This window comes from Globicephala melas, chromosome 3 (genome assembly GCF_963455315.2).
Source record: "Globicephala melas chromosome 3, mGloMel1.2, whole genome shotgun sequence".
Taxonomy (NCBI): domain Eukaryota; kingdom Metazoa; phylum Chordata; class Mammalia; order Artiodactyla; family Delphinidae; genus Globicephala; species Globicephala melas.
Window position 1 is genome coordinate 157,149,395 of NC_083316.1, and position 23,462 is coordinate 157,172,856.

At 44.2% G+C, this 23,462-nt stretch overlaps 1 protein-coding gene and 1 pseudogene across 1 annotated transcript; both read left to right on the forward strand.

The window, feature by feature from the left end:
• The first annotated feature begins 265 nt into the window (after nt 1-265).
• Nucleotides 266-16,643, forward strand: LOC138842609 (olfactory receptor 2V1-like). Its single transcript, XM_070045091.1, is given in 4 exon segments — nt 266-327; nt 2,942-3,183; nt 3,186-3,517; nt 16,602-16,643. Coding segments are annotated over 4 exon segments (678 nt in total).
• Nucleotides 16,644-21,158: 4,515 nt separating this feature from the next.
• Nucleotides 21,159-22,083, forward strand: LOC115865557 (olfactory receptor 2M3-like; annotated as a pseudogene).
• Nucleotides 22,084-23,462: the final 1,379 nt, after the last annotated feature.

Sequence of the window (23,462 nt, forward strand, 5' to 3'; positions counted from 1 at the left end):
ATGTGGGAAGAGATTTCCATGAGTAGGCAAGAACAAGGACCAAGGCCTCCGAGGCTGGTGTGGGAGGAAACACAGGATGCTGGTGAGACGAGAGTCATGGGAATTCTGGGGAGAGCAGAAGGAAAGGAGGTCTGGGTGGTGATGGAAGTTCTGCTGATAAAAGCATTCCTTTATTCTGCTTCAAGAACCCATCTTCTTAGAGAGACGGGTTCACTTCAGTGCTGTGTGCAAAGAGACTGGGATGGGGGCAAGGATGGAATGAATGATGAGGCAAATTCAATTAGGGGCCACCATCAACCAGGGGAGCGATGATGACAGTGTGGCCAGGTGAGATGGGCAAGATTGTGAAGTGGTCAGAGTTACATACATTTTGCAGGAAGAACCAGCAGGGATTTATGATGTTGGGATGTGTGAGGGAAGGAGAGGTTCAATGTGACCCATGTGTTGTACCCTTGGAAGCTGGACAGACCTGCCCTTAATTTACCTGGGAAGAAGGTTAGACCAGATGTTTCTCCAGAGGAGACCAAGGACTCTATTTGGTCACTTTAGGTAGCATAAGCCCATTGCACATCCAAGTGGAGGTGATGAGTACACAGTGGTATAAGAATTAGAATTCAGGGCTTCCCTGGTGGCACAGTGGTTGGGAGTCCGCCTGCCGATGCAGGGGACATGGGTTCGTGCCCCGGTCCGGGAAGATCCCACATGCCGCGGAGCGTCTGGGCCCATGAGCCATGGCCACTGAGCCTGCGCGTCTCTAGCCTGTGCTCCACAACCGGAGAGGCCACAACAATGAGAGGCCCACGTACTGCAAAAAAAAAAAAAAAAAAAAATGAGAATTCAAAGGAGTTTAAATGTCATTAATCAACTCTATGATATTGTAGTATAAGGTGGTGGAGGGTTGTGGGGGGGAGAAGAGGACGTGTAGAGTGCATGTCTTTGAAGGTGCATGTAGCTGAATGATTCTGCACACAGTACGTCCTTAGCACAAGAGGAGGAATTTCTGGTGTGAGGTCTATGGGACCTGGTTGGTTCAGTTGATTGGTTTAGTCTGGGGCTAATATGGCCAAGATGGTATTTGAAGGCTGTAGGAACAGTGATTTGCTCCTGTAGGACCTCCCCACTAGCTTCAACATCACACCTTGTGTTGTTGTTGGCAAAGACACCTGCGCATGTCTTTTTTGGGCATGAGTCAGGATGTGCTCCATTCTGTAAGATCTCAGCTCACAAAGCCTGCCTCCCTGGTGGTGGATCTGGGCAGGCCTATCCTAGTTTTTGAAATTACTCTGTTTCTTCACACAAAGAGTGTGTTCTGTGGGGTTGACTTGTTTCCTCTTTGCAAGGAGGTAAGGTAGACATGAATACACCCCAAACAAATGTCACCTGGATGCCACTATCATCCGTTTGCAGAGAAGTCCTGTTTTTTTTTTTAAATACCTCAATATTGTTCTTACTATATCACTCACTATCCCTCAGAGGAAGAAATATAACAGTGAACTAGTATATTGAGGTCAAGAACAAGGGCTCCATCAATTAAAGGGGGAGTCTCTCTACTTTGAGAAAATGGAAGCGGCAGGCATGTATTACTTCATCATGATTACTTTATTCAATCAACACTTACGTACTGAAGGTTATACTATGAACTAGGCAACCTTTCTAGGGGCTGCCAATGTCATGGTGAATAATAAATGGTGCTCTTATTCCAGTGGGATGAGACAGACCATAAAAGTTTAAAAATGTAAGCATGTGTGTGTGAAATGGTATAAGTGCTGTGGAGAAACCAAGAGCAGGGGAGGGCTTGAAAATGCAAGACGTTTATCACTTCAGTGACTTTCACAGAAGCCATCTCTAGAGAGGTTGGCATTTGAATAAATATCTGAAGCAGATGAGAGACAGAAATCTGAGGAAAGAGCATTCCAAAGAGAAGAAAACGCAAAGATCCAAAGGTGGGTGTTTGTCCAATTTGTCCAAGGAAATTCAAGGAAGCACAGTGAGTGAAGGGGACACAGTAGGAGATGAGGTCAGAGGTATCGGTGTATATGAGTGTGTGTGTGTGTGTGTGTGTGTGCGTGCGCGCGTGTGTGTCTGTGTCTGTGTGGGTGTATCATGTAGGGCCTTGTGTGTCACTGCAAGGATTTGGGCTTTATTTGGAGTAATTTGGGGAGTCACTGAGTTACTTTCAGCAAGAGAATTACATCATATGACTTAAATTTTAAGCAGACTCATTTGAATAGTTATGAGAGCAGACTCAAGGGATTCAAGGATAGATGTCAAGAGACTGGATAGAAGCCTACAATAGTCCATCTGAGAGAAGATGGTGGCTTGGACCAGGACAGTTGCAGTGGGCATAAGCATTCATTGGATTCTGAGGTATTCTGAATGTATAGCCAAGAGGCTTTACTGATGGTTTGGATCTAGGGAATAAAAGACATAGAGGAATTAAAAAATGATTTCAAGATATTTGGCCTAAGCAAAATAAAAAACATCTCAAGTCTCCATTACCTTCCTTTATTGTAACGTATATGAATGATCTCTTGGGGTTGAAATGGTCCAAGTCCTGCTAGAGATAGTTTACTGAGTCCATTTAATCCCAGCTAAAAACAGTCAGTGCCTTATGGGAAAGCCAATGTTTTGCCTATTGAAGGATTGTCCAACAGTCCTATGACACATAAACTAATTCAGTTTCTATTCTTCTTGGTATGAATATGTACAAATGTAGATAAATGGTTCAATTCTATGAGCTAGCAAAGATTCTATCATCCGTGTCATGGGAAAAATGAAAGAATATACTCGTGTGTCCCTAGGCATATGTTGTTGTGCTCTAATAAATTACAAAAGATACAGAAGACTGAAGAATAATAATCCAGAGATAAATAAAGACATGTCACTCAATCTTAGAATTTCTCTGCCCATGTTCTCAGGTGACTGGGAACAACTGATCCAGGGGATCTATAGATGGCTTCATCCTCTTGGGAATCTCTTCTCATAGCCAGACTGATCTTGCCCTGTTCTCTGTGGTTATGGTGGTCTCCACAGTTGCCCTCTGTGGCAATGTCCTCCTCATCTTCCTCATCTACATTGATCCTCGTACACCCATGTACTTCTTCCTCAGTCACCTCTCCCTCATGGACTTCATGTTGGTCTGTGCCACTGTGCCCAAGATGGCAGCCAACTTCTCTCTGGCTGAAAATCCATCTCCTTTGTGTGTGGTGGCATACAGATTGTTTTTCTCATCTCTCTTGTGGGATCTGAAGGGCTCTTGCCGGGACTCATGGCTTATGACTGCTATGTGGCCATTAGCCACCCACTTCACTATCCCATCCTCATGAGTCAGAGGGTCTGTCTCCAGATTGCTGGGAGTTCATGGACTTTGGGGATAATAGATGGAATGATGCAGATGGCAGGAGCCATGAGCTTACCCTACTGTGGCTCGAGGAATGTGGACCACTTCTTCTGTGAGGTGCCAGCTTTATTGAAACTGGCCTGTGCAGACACATCCATTTTTGATACCCTGTTTTTTGTTTGTTTGTTTTTTGCGGTACGCGGGCCTCTCACTGCTGTGGCCTCTCCGGTTGCGGAGCTCAGGCTCTGGACGCGCAGGCTCAGCGGCCATGGCTCACGGGGCCCAGCTGCTCCGCGGCATGTGGGATCTTCCCGGACCGGGGCACGAACCCGTGTCCCCTGCATCGGCAGGCGGACTCTCAACCACTGCGCCACCAGGAAAGCCCTGATACTGTTTTTTGCTTGCTATGTATTCATGCTGCTCTTGCCCTTCTCCATCATCGTGGCCTCTTATGCTCACCTCCGGGGATCTGCGCTCCCCATGCACACTGCTCAGGCCCATAAAAAGGCTCTGGCCACCTGTTCTTCCCACCTGACAGCAGTGTCCCTCTTCTATGGGGCAGCCATGTTTATCTATCTGAGACCCAGGCGCTATCAGGCCCCAAGCCATGACAATGTGGTCTCTTATCTTCTACACAGTCCTTACTCCGATGCTCAACCCTCTCATTTATAGCTTGAGGAATCGGGAGGTGATGGGGGCCCTAAAGAAGGGGCTGGGGCTTCCCTGGTGGCGCAGTGGTTGAGAGTTCGCCTGCCGATGCAGGGAAAACGGGTTCGTGCCCCGGTCTGGGAAGATCCCACATGCCGCAGAGCGGCTAGGCCCGTGAGCCATGGCCGCTGAGCCTGCGCATCCGGAGCCTGTGCTCCGCAACGGGAGAGGCCACAACAGTGAGAGGCCCGCGTACCGAAAGAAAAAAAAAAAAAAGAAGGGGCTGGATCGTTGCGGGATTGGCAGTCGGCACTGACGGCCAGGGCATCTGCTACCTGGTGCTGCCACCTCCTGGTTGCATAATGCTGCAAAGTCATTCACCCTTTGGGAGTGTCTATTTCCTCATCAATAAATGAGAATCATGACACCTGCCTTACCTCACAGGGATTCTGTAGGGATCACTGCATGTAAATCTAAAGCCCCATGACGAAGCAATGCATTGTCGTTATTGTCATTATTGATCATTTATGAAGTCCTTGAAGTAAATTCACTCAATTTCTTAATTCTTCTTGGTTATAACTGTGTTTTGTTGAACGCTTACTATGTGCTGGGCACTGTCCTTTTTCCTTTTTGTGTCATCTATATTATTAAATTGATGATTTTACCTAATAAATATGGATATTAAAAAAAAACTTTCTAGATGGCAGAAATTGAGTCTCTATAATTCTTTCTTGGGTGGTCCCTAGTCTTCTCCCATGAGAGGCTTTACAAAACTTCCTTTAAGAGATATAAATATACCCTTAACTGCTTAGAAATTATTTGTGTGTTTTCAATACCTGGCTCTGTGCCTTATAGACAACAGTTGCTTAATAAAACTTTATTGAATAAATGCAGGAAGAGGCATCTAATGGGATAATATATATGAAACCATTTTTAAAAGCACTATTCACATAGCAAATTTGCTGTGGCAACTGTGATTATTTCTGTACTTCAAGTTCTGCAAAAGTAAAACTATACGTTTTGGAAGTTGAATATTAGAACAGAAATAAAGACAGAAATTGAGCCATTATTTTATATCTTACATATCAGACAGGGTCCCGCCAGGAATAAAACCATATCCATTATTTTAGCAGAAAAAAATGTAGTGTAAAGAGTTGTTAACCAGATATTTGAGATCTGAAATGACAAAACAAGAACACTAAGGATTGAAGAGGAAAAAACAACCTGCAGAAAGAAGCTACTATTCCTAGGCCTGGGGATGTAAAGGGAGAGGTTAGAGTCATTAAAACCCGAAGTCTTAGAGTCCAGATGTCTGAGGAGTGAGCACTGACCAGCTGGTATTCCTATCTCAGAAGGTACCTATGGAGGTGTCTCCCATATAGGTGACATAGAGAAGCCTGCTCGGCCCTGACTTATGATGGTTCCTCCAGAGCCTAGAGGAAAAAGAGGGGATTGCAGAGCTCGGTCCTAGCCTTCTGACAAGTGGGGGCTATGCAGTTGGTTCTGACACCCCAGAAGTTCACAGGAGAGTCTCTATCCCAAGACTGCCCAGGAATAGGGGTTGGTCAGCTAGTGCTTGCGCCTCTGAAGGACAGGATGAGACTGGTTCTGTGAGTGCGAAAATAAACTGCAAAGTCAAACCAACTGCCTGGATGAAGAGACATTGCTGGATTGGTTGGACAGAAGAAAACAGGAAATCATGAAAGAGTTTTCTATCTCTTCCCCTGGCTTACGGTCTCCTTCTAGTGGCCCTATTGGCAGATCCTAATGTGAACCTTGAAGACAAAGCAGCCCTAGAATAAAAAATTGGAGTGTAGAAATGTGAATTTTTTTTTCGCAGTATGCGGGCCTCTCACCGTTGTGGCCTCTCCCGTTGCAGAGCACAGGCTCCGGACGCGCAGGCTCAGCATCCATGGCGCACGGGCCCAGCCACTCCGCGGCATGTGGGATCTTCGCGGACCGGGGCACGAACCCGCGTCCCCTGCATCCGCAGGCGGACTCTCAACCACTGAGCCACCAGGGAAGCCCTAGAAATGTGAATTTTGAGCTGAGGCAATAGTTTAAGAACTGGCACAGTCCACTCCTTTGGCTACTCAGCATCCGGATCATTTTACCCATATTTGAACTTCTGTTAAATAGCAACAACAGCATAACAATGTGTAACTATTCTTCATATACAGGTTATCCTTCATTAGTTATAGTATTCATCTATGGGCAATGTCAGTTATAGCTCATACTCAGTCACAATCTCTGCATATTGGCTATCCACAGCAATCAGTATATAAATAGTAAGAGGAAGGAGCAGAGAGAGAGATAAGAACAAACTAGCTCACATACATGTGCGCGCACACACACACACACACACACACACACACACCCCAACAGGCTAATTGATCATGAAGCCATAATTGATATTTATAACTTTCTTCTTCCATTTTCCATTCCTTATTTCCTTTGCTCTCAGCTAGAACCTCATGCCTTTGGGATAATTTATCTGGTGGTGTACTCTATGTCTTCATTCCAAAAAGGTCTGAATCCTCAGTGGTACTACCTGTATTTTTGGTGGCTGTACTTTTCCATTATCTTTTACTATTGGACATGGAAGTACTGAAAGGTGCCCCAGAGAATCCCCTGTCTCAGGATTGTCCTCTATAACCCTTGTAATTGAGATCAATCAACCCACCCCACTCTAGTGGAACTGCTGTCTTATTTACCTATTAGTTCACTGGCATGAGAAGTCTAAAATAACCAGGTAAAATTTCAATTTCTGATTGGATGGGACCATTGTTGTTCAGTTATGGGAGAAATAGCCCCATATATTGATTACTGAATCAAAGCACATACTGCATTATATGAGATAGAACTCCATATTTTCAGGGTCTTATTTCTGAAATGACACTGTAAATGAGTTGGTACCATAACTGAGGCCAACTGCTTCTGAGTGATGACACATATACAAGACCAGTCAGTTCTATGGACACAAGTCCATTGCTGCCATTCTTTTGCTATGAAATAATTTCCTGATCAGAAGCAATGCTGAGCAAGGTACTTTGATTATATCTGAGGCATTCTGTTAGTACATAGGTGGTAACAGCCACTGCAGTTAAAGTTACCATCTGATTAACTTTACAACAATCTATAGTAATTTTCTAAGGTCCATTCACTTTCTGTAAAGGCCAAAAAAAGATGTGCACATTTCAAGTTTATGGTAGCATTAATACATGCAGGTCTCCTAGAGATACAGTATTAATTTTTGTTTACTCTCTGGTAGGAAATAGAAGTTCCTGAGCTTCCACTCGTTCTTTCTGCCATAATAAAACTCCCGCTAGGGTTCAGAGAGCCAGTATGGGTTTCCTACTAGTTTCTGGGTATGACTATTCAAAATATACATTAAGGATCTGGGAAATAGCTACGCGATAGGTTTACGGACCTACTAGGACCACTGTGATTTGAACTTGGGCCAAAACACCACTTACCACCTCCTCATCATAAACCCCCACTTTGGTAGACTGCAGTGGAGTTTGGGGTCACAAGAAATTATCAATTTAGAGCTACTATCTAGAGGAAACTAAGACCATCTGTATTCACATGACTTAATTATCAAGATTCAAAATGAAAGTCCTTACATCAATAAGACTTTTCTATATATTCCAGGAAATTCTTGCCCAGGATGATAAGGCTGTAAGTCAGAATATAACTTCATTGTTAGCTTTATCTGAACACTAGACTGTTCAATCAGTCCCCTTTTCTGCATGATGGATGACTCAGCTGGCCAAACTCAGCTTCTTACCAAATCATTGTTTTCTCACCAAGACTCCTCCCCAACTCATGCTCGTGGTGACCATCAATCCTGTTATATTATGGATTTTGACCAGTTCCAGTCAGATCCTTGCATTGTCAGAGCCACTTCAAACTACTCAAATCCAGTTCCTAAAACTATACACATGAAGCATTGATCTTCCCTTACGAAACTAAGATTCTGACAAGATGGTGTTTACCTTTTCTAATTAAGTAATAATATTGGCCTTGTTTGATCTGCAGGTTATTCGGGTGTTATTTTGGGGGTAAGTCAACACTTTTAATTCCTAAAATGTTTGAATACATCTGTTTTCCCCATGCATGGTCGCTCTAGTAATTGGCAACACATCCTTTTGGGTGAATATCTTTTTCCATCCCTTCACTTTCAGTCTGGATGTGTCCCTAGGTCCCCAGGTCTCTTGTTGAGGGCATACATATGGGTCTTGTTTTTGTATCCATTCAGCCAGTCTGTGTCTTTTGGTTGGAGCATTTAAACCATTTACATTCAAGGTCATTATCCGTATGTTTGTTCCTATTACCATTTTCTTAATTGATTTGGATTTGTTCTTTTACTTCTTTTTCTTTTCTTGTGTTTCCTGCCTAGAGAAGTTCCTTTAGCATTTGCTATAAAGCTGGTTTGGTGGTGCTGAATTCTTGGCTTTTGCTTGTCTGTGAAGCTTTGATTTCTCTGTCACATCTGAATGAGATCCTTGCTGGGTAGAGTAATCTTGGTTGGAGGTTTTTCCCTTTCATCACTTTAAATATGTCCTGACTTTCCCTTCTGGCCTGCAAAGTTTCTGTAGAAAAATCAGCTGATACCCTTATGGGGATCCCCTTGTTTGTTATTTATTGCTTTTCCCTCGCTCCTTTTAGTATTTTTTCTTTGAATTTAATTTTTGTTACTTTGATTTTTATGTGTCTTGCTGCGTTTCTCCTAGGGTTATCCTGTATTGGACTCTCTGCATTTCCTGGACTGGGTTGACCATTTCCTTTCCCGTGCTGGGAAACTTTATAATCTCTTCAAATATTTTCTCAGACCCTTTCTCTTTCTCTTCCTCTTCTGGGACCCCTATAATTTGAATGCTGGTGCACTTAGTGTTGTCCCAGAGGTCTCTGAGACTATCCTGGATTCTTTTCATTCTTTTCTCTTTATTCTGCTCTCAGCACTTATTTTCACCATTCTATCTTCTAGCTCACGTATTCACTCTTCTGCCTCAGTTATTCTACTATTGATCCCTTCTAGCGTATTTTTCATTTCAGTTTTTGTGTTGTTCATCAATGTTTTGTTTGTCCTTTAGTTCTTCTAGGTCTTTGTGAAACATTTCTTGTATTTTCTCAATCTGTGCCTCCATTCTATTTCTGGGATTTGGGATCATCTTTACTATTAGTAGTATTAGTAGTATTAGTACTATTAGTCTGAATTCTTTTTCAGGTAGGTTGCCTATTTCCTCTTTGTTTATTTGATCTTGTAGGTTTTTACCTTGCTCCTTCGTCTGTAACATATTTTTGTCATTTCATTTTTTTTTTTTGATGGGTGAGGCTGTATTCCTGTCTTACTGGTTGTTTGGGCTGAGGCATCCAGCAGTGGAGTTTACAGGCAGTTAGGTAGAGCTGGGTCTTGATGCCGAGATGAGGACCTCTGGGAGACCTGACTCTGATTAATATTCCCTAGAGTCTGAGGTTCTCTGTTAGTCCAGTGGTTTGGACTCGGGGCTCCCACCATAGGAGCTCAGACCCGACCCCCAGGCTGGGAACCAAGATCCCACAAGCTGTGTGGCATGGCAAAAGAAAAGAAAAGAAAAAGGACAGTAAAATACCAAAGAATAAAAAATAAAATAAAATTCGATAAATAAATAATATATTAGGAAAAATAAAAATATAACTGAAACAATTACAAGTTAGAACCTCAACAGAAAAAAGAAAAAAAAAGGGGGGGGGGGAACAAGCCAAAAGAATAACAAAGTATAATGAATAAAATAAAATTAGAAATATAAAAAATTTATTAGAAAAAATAAAAATATAAATGAATTAACAGTAACAAGGTGAAGCAGAACCACAACCTAAAAAACAAACAAACAAATAAAAAGGCTGGAAAAGGCCTTGGCTATGGGGGACAGAGCTTAGGCAGGGGTCAGGGCCTATGCTAAGAACCTGTGAGACCAGAATAGGCTTTGGGGGCAGGGTCTAGGTGGGGCGAGCTTTAGGTATGAGGTGAGGCCTAGGCTCAGGACCCATGCAGCCGGGAAAAGCAGCACAGCCAAGGGGGGCCTTGGAGTGTGGAGTTCGGAGGTGAGGCCCTGGGTGTGTGTGAGGGGTGGATTTTAGGCCCAGCACAATTGAAGGGGTTCTCAGAGGCTGGATGATTAGGCCTGGGACCTCAGCAGGCTCCACGGGGCCCAAGTGCGCGAGGGAAATGCTGGCCACCCTCCTTTCCATTCCTCCACTCTCCCTCCCACTCCCGCAGGACCCATGTGGCTGGAGGGAGCTTTGGTGGGCAGAGGATAAGGCCCAGGAACTCAGCAGGCTCCCCAGGGCCCAAGTGGGCAGGGGAAATGCTGGCCATGTTCCCTTCTGATCTTCCACCCTCCCGAGGGTCTCCTCTCCAGGTGTTGGATCCCCACCCCTCCCCCAGCCGCCCTGAGGGGGGCCAGTCCCAACTCACCTCCACTTCTCCTCACCCTCCTTCACCCCCACGTCCTACCTGGTCACTCGGGGGTTCCTCCTGTCCACTTAGGTGTCCGTGGTTCCCCACCAGTGCCTGGTAGATGCCCTAGTTACACAGAGATGCAAACTCCACGTCCCCTTAGGTCACCATCTTGACTCCTCCCTGCTCTGCTTCTCATAGGCTCTTATTATTTTTTAAACCTCTGTCTATACAATTCTATTAACTGAAGTGTTTACTCCATTTATATTTATTGTAGTTATTGCTGTGGATGGATTTAAATCTACAATTTTGCTCCTTGTTTTCCACTTGTACTTCCTTTAAGAAAATTACTTCTGTTGACATTCTATTGGATTAATCAAAATTGGTGTTCCATTTTATCCCCTCAATTACCTTTTAGGTATACCACTTTCTTTGTTTTTTAGTGGCTGTTTTAATATTTACACTATGCGTCTTCTACTTCTTACAGTTTACAGTTTGATTTAATGTTGTATCAATTCAGGTATAATATAGAAAATTTACAATATTTTAAATCTATTTATGGTTTTTCTGGCTAGTGTGTTTTTGTCATATGCTTATTTCCACATATGTTTAAATCCCCAATGCACTTTTAATATTTTTTTCTAGACAGGAAGTGATTAACTCATTTGAGGAAATATTGTCTGTTATATTTATTTACATATTCTATTTTGCTGCTTTTCATTCCTTGTGCTTTGATCTTCTATCATTTCCCCTTAGTCTGAAATAATTCCTTTAAAAAATCTTGTTTGCGTATGCTGGAAATTCTCTTGCTTTGGCTTGTCTAAAAATATTCTTATTTTGCCTTCATTTAAAAAATTTTTTATTTTATTTTTTTGGCTGCACTGCGCAAGCATGTGGGATCTTAGTTCCCCAACCAGAGATCAAACCTGTGCCCCCTGCAGTGGACATGCAGAGATTTAACCACTGGACTGACAAGGAAGCCCCTTGCCTTCATTCTTAAACAGTATTTTGCTGGTTTTAAAATTGTAGATTGACAGTTTTTTTCTTTCAGCACTTTAAATATGTCTTTCCATTTGTTTCTTGTCTCCAGTTTCCAATGAGTTCACCTATATATTTAATGGAGATTATTAATTATGTTGTGTCCTGTTTTCTTAGGTTAATTTTTTTTTTTTTTTTTTTTTTTTGCGGTACACGGGCCTCTCACTGTTGTGGCCTCTCCCGTTGTGGAGCAACAAGCTCCGGACGCGCAGGCTCAGTGGCCATGGTTCACGGGCACAGCCACTCCACAGCATGTGGGATCTTCCCAGACCAGGGCACAAACTCGTGGCCCCTCCATCAGCAGGTGGACTCTCAACCACTGCGCCACCAGGGAAGCCCTCTTTGGTTAATTTTAAGGCTTTTTCGCTACTATATGTTTTCAGCAGCTTGATAATAATGTGCTGAAGTCTGGGTTTCTTTTTAATCATTTGAATTAAATGATAATTAGATCTACACACTGGGGTCATATATAATTATGGAAAATTTTAGGCCAGTACCATGTCAAGTATTTTGGGGAAATATTTCTCTTTTCTCTTTCTTGGACTCCTTGACACACTTGTTAGATTATTTGATATTTTCCAATAGGTTTCTGATGCTGTTTTCATTTCCATTCTGTTCTCTTTCTGTGTTTAGCTTGAGGACTTTCTACTGGCTAGTCTTATAGTTCAGGGGTCAGGAAACTATGACCCATGGGCCAAATATGGTTATTTTTAAAAATGGCTATTTTTAAAAATAAAGTCTTATTGGAACAAAGCTACAATCATTTACACATTGTCTAAGGCCACTTTTATGTAAAAACAGCAGAGTTCAGTAGCAGTGACAAAGATCATAGGGCTTGCGAAGCCTAAAAAATTTACTATCTGGTCCCTTAGAAACTTGCCAATCTCTGTTCTACTTCATGATTTTTTTACCTTCTACTATGTTCAAGATGCTCTTAATCTCATCCAATGATTTCTTCATCACAGCTTGTGTTTTTCAGGTCTAGAATTTCACTATTGTTCTTTCTAAACTTCTATTGCTCTGCAGAAAATCTCTCTTGTCACTCAATCTCAGGTTCATCCTGTACCTCATTTAACCTACTTGCACTGGTCATTTAAAAATTCTTTCTTCTAATTCTAAACCTGGGCCACCTAGGGGTCTGCCTGTATTGATGGTGTTTTCTCTTGGCAGGTAACAATTTTTTTTCTTGCCTTTTTGAATATTTTATAATTTTTGATTTTATGTCACACATTTTGAATAACCCACACTGGAGACTGAAAGAGATCATTTATTTGTTTTATTTTCCCAGAAATGTATGAGGTGCTGATCATTTTGAGCTCACCATTAGAAGAGCTGAGTTGGGGCTGAGGCAGTTTCAATTCTCCTTTGGTTTAAAATGTGATTACTGCCTTTCACTACAACCCTTGAATTCTTTTAGTGTCACACCCACTGAGGATTGTATTTATTTGACCACATCAGGATTTGAGCTGGAAGACGGTTGGATTCCACTTATAATAGTGTCAGTTCACTTCTGCATTCACCTCTAGCAAGACACTGGCTAACCCATGACTGAGAGCGCCCTGTTTTCCAGCTCCATCCCTTCTGCTAATTAGCAGAAGTTCTCTGGTGGGAAGAACTGTTAATCAAGAGAGTTATATTTACATTTAGGACTCTTCTAGACTTCAATCTCATGGCAGTCCACATCTTGTTTCTCCTGGGTTTAATGGAAACATGAAAGGTGGGAGAACTTTTGCAAGGGTCACATTTTTCCCCTCATCTGGATGAACTCCCTTCTCCATAGTATGAAAAAGAAATGTATAATAAATATGAGAGTAGCATTGTTTCTAGCCAATGACTATGAGGTTTTTGAGCATCAACCCAACTGGATATACGCTTGTTACCTACCTGGTGCTTCACTTATCTCATCTTATATACTCACCACAAATACCCTGTGATATACGGGTTGTTACTCCAGATGAGGTAATTGTGACCCAGATATGTGAATGATGCTTTTCTGGGATGACTGCTGTCAAGAGAAGAGGGAAGGCAGCAGAGGATGGAAGTCTGTCATTGGTTGAGTACCTTTTGCTTGCCATGCATTTCACAGATACCAATTCACTTAACTTTCCTAACGGCTTTGTAAAATCTTTATCCCTATTTAACAGACAAGGAAAAGTGAAGTTCACAGAGGTTGGGCAACTTGCTCAAGGTTGCTGACTGAGAACTGGTAACTCATGATTTGCAGTAATTCTCCAAACCCTTGCCTATACCTGTGAAACAGGTCCATCTGTTTCTGGACTCGAGGACCACTTTGATTTGCAGTATTTATTGAGTCATCTGTTCCTCAATTTTCAGAATAAGGAAGGAGAAATGTCCAATTATCTACAACTTTTTTTAACATCTTTATTGGAGTATAATTGCTTTACAATGGTGTGTTAGTTTCTGCTTTATAACAAAGTGAATCAGCTATACATATACATATATCCCTATATCTCCTCCTTCTTGCGTCTCCCTCCCACCCTCCCTATCCCAGCCCTCCAGGTGGTCACAAAGCACCGAGCTGATCTCCCTGTGCTATTCGGCTGCTTCCCACTAGCTATCTATTTTACATTTGGTAGTGTCTATATGTCCATGTCACTCTCTCACTTCGTCTACTGCTTGTTTTTAAAAACGCCTTGTATAATTTTGTGGATCTCCTCCGGCCAGCTATTGTGGTGAGGACTCTGAATTTTCCCTGGAGGCTTGAGAGTAAGAATGAGAGAATTACTCTCCTTTGAAGATTTGGGTTTCCATAGGTATTGATTTTGCATCAGGTAAGTGAGTCTCTTTTCAGGGTCCTCTGTGAGTGGAAACAAGAATGGGGGCCACCTTCATGTCTTGGAGCTAATATATTAAGGAAGAAGGTCCTCAGTCCCCAAGAACGGCTGACATTTCCATGTCTCTTCTCTATTTCCCTGGTGACAACAAATACCTACAGAATTGTGACACTTAATGTCAAGCTTACTAGTTTAAAAACTTGTAAAAGCAATATAAAAATCTCTCCTTCCCCCACTCTTGATTTTCCCCCTTTCCCCTTCCCATGTACATATATATACTATGTGCTCACAACCTGTCCACACCAAGCCTGGGGGAAGTTAAGAATCTCTTGAGTCCTTCAAATGCTGATGTCTTGCCCTGACTGGAGACAATGGGGTTCAGGCCTGGGAAATGGGGAAAAGAAAAATGGGGGTGAATGGTGAACCTGAACTCTTAGGACTCCTTCTGTCCTGCTCATCCATTCTGGCTGCCAAGACTTAATTGACATCAGACGAGGAAGATTAAGGAGCCTCCCGTGGTACTTGACACTGGAAGCCACGTGATACATTCATCTCCATCCCAAAGACCATAAATAAGTACCTAAACCTCTCAGCCGGAAGGACTACCACCCTTTGGTGAAGTTGCAGTCTCACGCCAGAGGAGGAAGTTCCCAGACTCGTGCATGCTGGTTGGAGCTCTGTGCCCACGGAGACATGGAGCTTTTTTCGGCAGGAAGGCGCCTCTTGCTGGAGAACTGCCCGCCCCAGCCCGGGCTTTGGCACTGGAGATGCTGATCCAGCATTTTAGGGATGCTTGCAGCCTCAACAAAAGGCACGCTGCCCATACGCGCTGTCTGTCTCAAGGGTGCGCTGGAGCTCTAGTTCCTGGACCGGGTTGGAGCCCAAGATGGCATCTACCCATCTGCAGCCTACCCTAGTGCTCTTCAAGGTACTGATGGAGATGCAGGGTACGGCTGGCCCTTGCCCCAGGGAGACTGGAGCCTGCCAGCAATGGGAAGGAGAGCAAGGCTGAGGCTGCACAGCCTCAGGCCCTGGGGATGGAATTTAGGCTAATGTTAACTTGTTTGTCAGAAGAATAACAAGTTGAAAGGAGCTGAGTTGCTATTTTTATCCTATTCTTACTTCCAATATGCATTGGGTGAGTTTCTGAGCGTAGCCAAACCTTACAAGTTGCTCCACTTTGATCCATCAGGTCTCAGTACAAGACCAAATGGTTTAATTCACACAACTTAATAGAACCTTGGTGATTTGGTGTCTGCTTGCTGATGACCAAAAAATATAAAGCCAAGAGAAAAAAAGGAAATAAAGTCAGGTTTTTAACCTCGCATATTATTTCCAACATTTCAGGTGTATCTAGGATCCAAAAAAAGTTTAACAATGAAACTGTGTAAGAAAAACAAAGGGAGGGTTTCCCACCGCTTTTTGGGTAAACAATATTAGACTTACAAAAAATTTGCAGGAATAATAGAAAGAACTGTACAGGAATACTCCATAAGTGATGTTGTGTCTTTCTCAGAGAATCACATTCTGAGCACCTGATCTTTTGCCCCTTTACTGTTGATGTTAACTTTGACCAGTTGTTCTTTGCCTACTCTTTCCTCAGTAATTAGTAAGTGGTTATGTAGAGATTCTTTAAATCTATGTTTTTCCTTAAGCCCTCCCTTGTTCAACCCTTTAGCATCCATTGATGCATTCCTGAATCATTTTACTATGGTGCTTGCAAAATGGTTAATTTTCTAAGCCCATTTTTTCCCTATATTTATGAGTCAGTATTCTACAGTAAGGAAGAGCTTTCCCTTCTTCCCCATTTACTTACTTGCCTATCTGCTATTTGTCTTCGAGGACAGGAGAATATGTCACCCAAAAGAATTCCACTGTGCTATCTTGATTGTTTTGAGCTAAAAGCACTTGAAACACAGTGAATGCAGGGAGAGACTTTCTCTGAACTCCCCCTTATGTGTCTATAAACATATCCTCCCAAAGGAATGTGGTTGTCAAAACTCCCCTCCCCAGGAGTTTCATCCCACAGGGGAAATTGACTCTTATCATGGGAGAAGAGATACGAAGTGACACCTACATCCAGATGAACTTTGTCAGAAACTATCATATTTCCCATCTATTCTTCTAAGGCCCATCCATCTTTGCTAAAAACCACCTACTCTTCCTTAAGTGGCCTGTATCTCCACTCCTCTTTTGAAATTAAGATGGTATTTAAGCCTGAATTCTAAGTCATCTCAGAGTTTTTCACTTTCTCCAGTTATCTCACTTGTATACATGAGATATACATATTAATACATTTCTGTTTGTTTTTCTCTTGTTAATCCGTCTTTTATTACAGGAGTCAGCTAAGGACTCAGATGATGAGAGTGCCTGCCATTGAGTCCCTGCCAAAATGCAAGTGACAATGGTTGATTCCCTTGCTGTACGAAGCTCTAAATAGTGTTTACTTTTCTCATTTAGCTGGTCTTCATTTATATCCACAGTGCTCAACAATTATTTGTTGAATGAACAATGAAAAAACAATAATTGAGTAGAAAAATTACAGGACTTCAATTGAGTACAAGATTTGCAGAAGAACTGACTAGACTCCACTTCTTGTCATTCACGATTCAGTTCCCAGAGAGTAGCTAAATATTCACTGTGACACTCAGTGGTGATCACATCTCTCCCAGCCCCCATAGGTGAGGTGAGGGTGGAGACCCCTGAGAGAGGTATAAGTGGACGTGTGAAGGGATGTTTCATGGATGCCTCTTTCCTTTGTTTAGAAGGGAGTCTGGGGTATTTTTCAAAGCCAGGGCTATGGGGAATGAACTTTGTCCTGAAGCCATTTCATTAAGTTTGGCTTGCTCGTTGGGATGGAGCGTCTGTCTGTTCTCTGGGGTCATTATGAGCTGAGTTGGGTCTCCCAGGATATTTATTCTACAACTAGAGGTGTGAACCTGGGACATGAGCTCATCGATTTATGAAGAAGCAGAAGAATGCCTTAGATGGTTAATTCTATAAATTTTTATTTGGAGCCATGGAGTTGGAGGAGAGTCTACGTGTAAGAGCCTTACTCAGGCCAACATTGCTCATGCATTGCTCTGAGGACTAGATCTTTGTGTATTTTTTGGGTCTGACCCATCTCTGCTGAGCTCCACAGGGTGGAGTGGAAGGTGAACCGTGGAGACCTGAATGGGAGTGGTAGGTGCTGAAGGGGGTGAGGGAAGACCTGCCAGATGACGGACTAAAGGTGACCAGAAGGGGAAGAAGTGGATCTGACTTCAAGTTTCAGCCTAGGGAGCGTCCAGCTGGATACAGACATATCTCCTTGTTGCCAAAAGTTGTCAGTATCAGAGACCAAGAAGATGGTAATCTTACTTGGGCAAAATTGTTATCATTGTTTATTTGATCTCCAGTCTCTGGACTCAGTTCCAAAGTAGGCAGACAGACCTGTTGGGTCACTGCCACACGTGTGCCGTCATTACTGTGGTGCCCTGTGGCCGTACTTCATTCCTGCCTGTGCTGATCTTGGCATCTACCTCCCTGAGTTATTTTCTGTCTCCCTTTGCTGGCATGTCTCTGTAACTCGCTATGTCCTAGGATTTCCCTGTCTGCTGCCATGATATTCTGACTCTAGTGCTAAGATGAAAATGGCATTGTGCATGCACACTGTCCTAAGCCAGTGTGTGAACCTATATCCCATCAGAATCACCTTGGGAGCTTTTAAAAACTCATATATGACTACGCCCCATCCAGACCCAGTACCCACTCCCCCATGGGGTGGGACCAAGGCATATGCACATTTTTTTTTTTTTTTTTTTTTTTTTGTGGTACGCGGGCCTCTCACCGCTGCGGCCTCTCCTGCTGCGGAGCACAGGCTCCGGACGCGCAGGCCCAGCGGCCACGGCCCACGGGCCCAGCCGCTCCGCGGCACGCGGCATCCTCCCGGACCGGGGCACGAACCGGCGCCCCCCGCATCGGCAGGCAGACTCCCAACCACTGCGCCACCCGGGAAGCCCAGGGAAGCCCCCATATGCACATTTTTAAAAACATCTTCTCAGACATCTTAGAGACATAAGCATGACTTCAGTCATGAGCACAGGACCCCAGGAATCTCACTCTTGCTTCTTTTTTTCTGTTCATAATTATCTTCCTATCACAAATGGTTTCAATAGTTTTTGTCTCTCTTTGACAGTCTTTCCAGTTTCCATTAGGGGAAATTCTTGAATTGCAATTGTGACATCACACGAGACAGAAGCAACACACTCCAAAATACACCTGTGGAGGCCCACCATTTGTGGAATGAGTATTGGCCATTCCTTCTTTGGAATATTATTTGTCACTGATTCTTAAAACAGTCACAGGTTTTAACCAGGTTAGTGTCAACCAAGGTGAGTGATGTACAACCGGGAGACAGATATGTCCAAGTCCCTGCCCTCATACACCACACTGTCAAAGTAGCAGTGTGGGCTGGAGGGTTGACATATGTCCAGAGATGCTGTGGACCAGCTGAAGAAAGAGGATCTCACCGCCCAGGGTCAGAAGGGAAGGGGTAAGGAACTGAAGTAGCACCGACGGATGGGGTCAGAAGGACCAAGACAACTGATGGTTGCAAGGCAAATTTTATTATGCTACAGTTGCAGATTATCTAGACTAGAAAAAGGAAGGCTGCCAGATGGTGGTTTACATTACCTACAGACTGTCTCGGCTCAAGGTTAACTTCCCTGGGAGGAAACCCATAAACCCAGAAGCATCAAAAATAACCTGCATGTGCAGGGGGAAGACAGCTTTGCTTGTCTCATTTTACATTCTTTCTGATCTCTGGGCCCTGGTGATTTATCGCCCATGGAATGGAACAAGGAGGGGAACAAGTAGGGACAGTCCCTTCGAGCAGCGGCCGCATGCCTGGCATGTCCTTACCTGCCCTCAAGGCTGACTGCTTCCCACACAGAGAGGCATTTCTAGAGTTCTGAGGTTCTCATGATGCATTTGACACAACACTTAGCTCTGTTGCAGTGCCTGCTGCGTTGGGAAAATATAATTAAAAAACAAATGTCCTCCCTACCCTGAAAACCTCTCCGCAAAAGTAGAAGAGAAAGAAAACAGTTTTATTTTTGAATAAACATTAAATCAGCACGTGATGTGCATCACAGGTAATCTGCCAAGAGATTGCAAAGACAGAAGGAATGCCACCCTTTTGTATAGGTAGACAGTGACAACCCATTACATAACATGCTCTCAAGATAAACAGTAGCTACTCCTCAAGGAAGAGGACTTAACAGCACCGTTTGTCACACAGAGTTCATCCTAGATTCACCTGGTAATTGGGGTGACTACCTGTGTTAGGTAGCTGGCTTTATCCAAACAAATACAAACTTCACACATGTTATGACAACAGAGAGTTCTGCAACTTGGAGCAAGGTGCCTGCTGAAGTTAGGGTCCTGACCTACAGAACCTGAGATGTAAGGGCTCTATCTTCCTTGATGATTACATTTCAAAGAGATGGATTCTAGGTCCTTGAGAAGACATTCCTGAGTCAGAAATCTGGTTAGAGCTTATTTTAGTTTTAAAAGGTTTACATACATTTCAGAGAGATAAGGAACTTACAATTACACGTTTTTTTTTTTAATTACACGTTTTTTAAGTAATTGCTAAGGAAAATGGAGGTAGGAGTCTTTTCCTTTCTTTTCAGTTTGTATTGGTCCTTGCACCTGTCACCCCCTTTCCCACCTCCTTCTCTCTCTCTCTGCACACCCAATACTCACTTCCCCCTGTCAGAGGGGAAGAAATTTTCCTATACCTGTCGAGGTTCTTCTTACTGGTCTAAGAATTAGATTGACATGAAACAGATTCACAGGAGAAAATCAAACAAAGGTTTAGTAACATGCATATCTGAGAGAGACTCAGGAAAACTGAGTAACTCACCAAAAGGGTTAAAACCTTCATCTTTTTTTTTTTTTTTTTTTTTGTGGTATGCGGGCCTCTCCCGTTGTGGAGCACAGGTTCTGGACGCTTAGGCCCAGCGGCCATGGCTCACGGGCCCAGCTGCTCCGCAGCATGTGGGATCTTCCTGGACCGGGGCACGAAGCCGTGTTCCCTGCATCGGCAGGCGGACTCTCAACCACTGTGCCACCAGGGAAGCCCTAAAACCTGCATCTTAAATACCATCTTCAGTTTTCAAGACAAAAGAGGATTTGGGGGTAGTGGTCTGGGACTTCAAAGGGGAGGAAGGCAATTCACAGGGAGATGAAAAAGCAAATGTTTGGTAAATAAATGTTTGCTGGGCCATACAGTGACAATGGGAAACAGAGTGGACTCTGATCTCTAGACTCCGCCTAGAGTTTCCCCCAACACCCCACACACCCCCTCCCCCCGCCCCTACACACATACACACTTGGTGCATGTTCTTTGTAGATATCTCTGGTGATAGCTCTATTCTGGGACAGGCCCTCTGTCTAAATTCTTTTAGGTGCTTAGGGGGAAGGTCAAAGTTTCTTCTTTAGTCTTTTGTGCCTGGATTGTTTTCAGCTCTAAATAATCCACATGCCAAAGAGACATTTTGGGGTGACATTGTGTTCCCCTACATCTTCTTAAATCTATATCCCCTTTTCGTAAATCTACGGCTAGTCACCTGTTCCTTAAAACCCCTTCTCTCTCTCCCTTGCATTCTCTGACCCTCCTCCTCTGGGGGCTTGCTCCCTGGTCTTTCAAGAGAAATTAGATCAAATCCTGAGGACCTCTGAGAGCAAATGGATATTCACTGCAGAAGGAAAGGATGGGGCTATGACGGTGCGCTGGGCACTGCCCTGTAGAAGAGACAGGAGGCAGTTATCTTCCTTGTATGAGGCAGATGCCAGGTAAGTTGCTTCGTCCTTATGCTTGCTCCTCTATTTTTTCTTCAGGGCCAAGGCCATGGATGTGTGGAACCACACCGCCCTATCGGATTTCATCCTTTTGGGTCTGTTCAGCTACTCACCATATGATTTCTTCCTTTTTTCCCTCGTCCTCTGGCCTCTGCTGCCGCCCTGGCTGGCAACATCCTCTTCTTCCTGCTCATACAAGCCGATAGGTGCCTGCACACCCCGATGCACGTTTTTCTCAGCCAGCTCTCTATCATGGACCTGACCCTGAATGACACGGTAGTACCCAAGATGACAGCCAACTTCCTCTCGGGCAGTAAGTTCATCTCTCAGGGTGGCTGCGCAGCTCAGGTCTTCTTAGTGGTCATGGTAGGAGGAGCTGAGTGCTTCCTCCTAGTGTCATGGCCTATGACAGGTACGCGGCAGTGTGTCACCCCCCTGCGGTACCCTACGCTCATGAACTGGAAGGCCTGTTGTCTGATGACCCTGGTGTCCTGGATGGTTGGAGTGGCCGGCAGCGTGACTGACATGGGTGTGGTCTTCCGCTTCCCCTACTGCGGCTCTCTACAGGTGGATCACTTTTTCTGTGAGATCCCCGCCCTGCTGAGGCTCTCTTGTGCTGACACCTCGCTCTTCAGGACTTCATCTACGCTTGCTGTGTGGTCATGCTGCTTCTGGGCGTCACTGTGGCTTCCCATGCCCGGGTCCTCACGGCTGTGATTAGCATGCCTTCTACTGAGGGGAAACAGAAGGCTCTGACCACTTGCTCCTCCCACCTGGCTGTGGTGGGCCTTTACTACAGGGGAGGCACATTTAACTACATGCAGAAGGCTTCTGCTGGAACACCAGCGGGAGACAGAGCCATCTCCACCTTCTACACCATCTTTGTGCCAATGCTCAACCCACTCATTTACAGCCTGAGGAACAGGGAGGTAATGAGGGCCCGGAAGAGGGTGCTGGGGAGACGGAGAGTGTAGACACGCCCACCCTTTTGGGGCTTCCTCTCTTGTTCTGCTCCTTCCTCTGCAGCTCAGGGGCTCTTGTGGCTCATGGTCCTCCTCTCTACTCTTTGGGCCCTTCTGGCTGGTTGGGTTGAGGCTATGAGCTGAGCAATCTGAAAACATTTGGATTGAAGAGGTCAAGGAAACAGATGGTAAGTGATCAGTTTCACAGTGAATCTTTCCTCCACTGAGCACCCTTATTTCTGTCCAATGAAGGTAGATACATAGATACATTAGTTACCTTTTCTCCAAAATTGCTAGGGGCAGTCTTTCTTCTGAATTTCATGTTAAAAGTGAGCAAGGAGGGCTTCCCTGGTGGCGCAGTGGTTGGGAGTCCGCCTGCCGATGCAGGGGACGCGGGTTCGTGGCCCGGTCCGGGAGGATCTCACATGCCACAGAGGTGTTGGGCCCGTAAGCCATGGCCGCTGAGCCTGTGCGTCCGGAGCCTGTGCTCCGCAACGGGAGAGGCCACAACGGTGAGAGGCCCGCGTACCGCAAAAAAAAAAAAAAAAAAAAAGTGAGCAAGGAGTGGGAACCGATTCAGAGCTCATTGTTCACTGAAATGTGGTGCCAAGATCAGAGGTGGAGTCTGACATGTAGGAGCTGTGCAACCTTGGACAATGTTACTTCATTCTCTGGGCTTCACTTTATCCTCTGTACCATCATAGCTACCAATAAAGTAAGTCCAACATTTCCTGACACTAATTACTAGTTACTTACTACAACACAAACTCCGTTTCAATCTGTCTTATGTCATTAAGCAATGTAAAGAGTTTTGTGCCTTCTTGAAATTGTATGTTAAATTAAGTGCCAAAGTAGAAAATCTCCAAGAAAAACAGCCAGAACACTTTTATAGTCTGTACGTCAGTATAACACTGCAGAAGGGACAGAGACACCAAGGTATCACTCCATGCAATCAGGGAATTTGGGGAGACTATTAATTCTTTTTTTTTTTTGCTGTACGCAGGCCTCTCACTGTTGTGGCCTCTCCCGTTGCAGAGCACAGGCTCCGGACGCGCAGGCTCAGCGGCCATGGCTCACGGGCCCAGCCGCTCCGCGGCATGTGGGATCTTCCCAGACCGCGGCACGAACCTGTGTCCCCTGCATCGGCAGGCGGACTCTCAACCACTGCGCCACCAGGGAAGCCCGATGAAACACTTTTTGTAACAGCATCAGAGTACAAGAATAACTACAAATGACAAAAGACTTAACAGCCATGGTTAAACATCTGATTACAGTGCAATCGATAAAGAAACTTGGTTACAATCACCCGAATTATGAATGACTGCATTTAATTTAACACACCAAATAATCCTGGTTAAATATTTCTCTTTGAGATACTTTAGGGGTCCTCT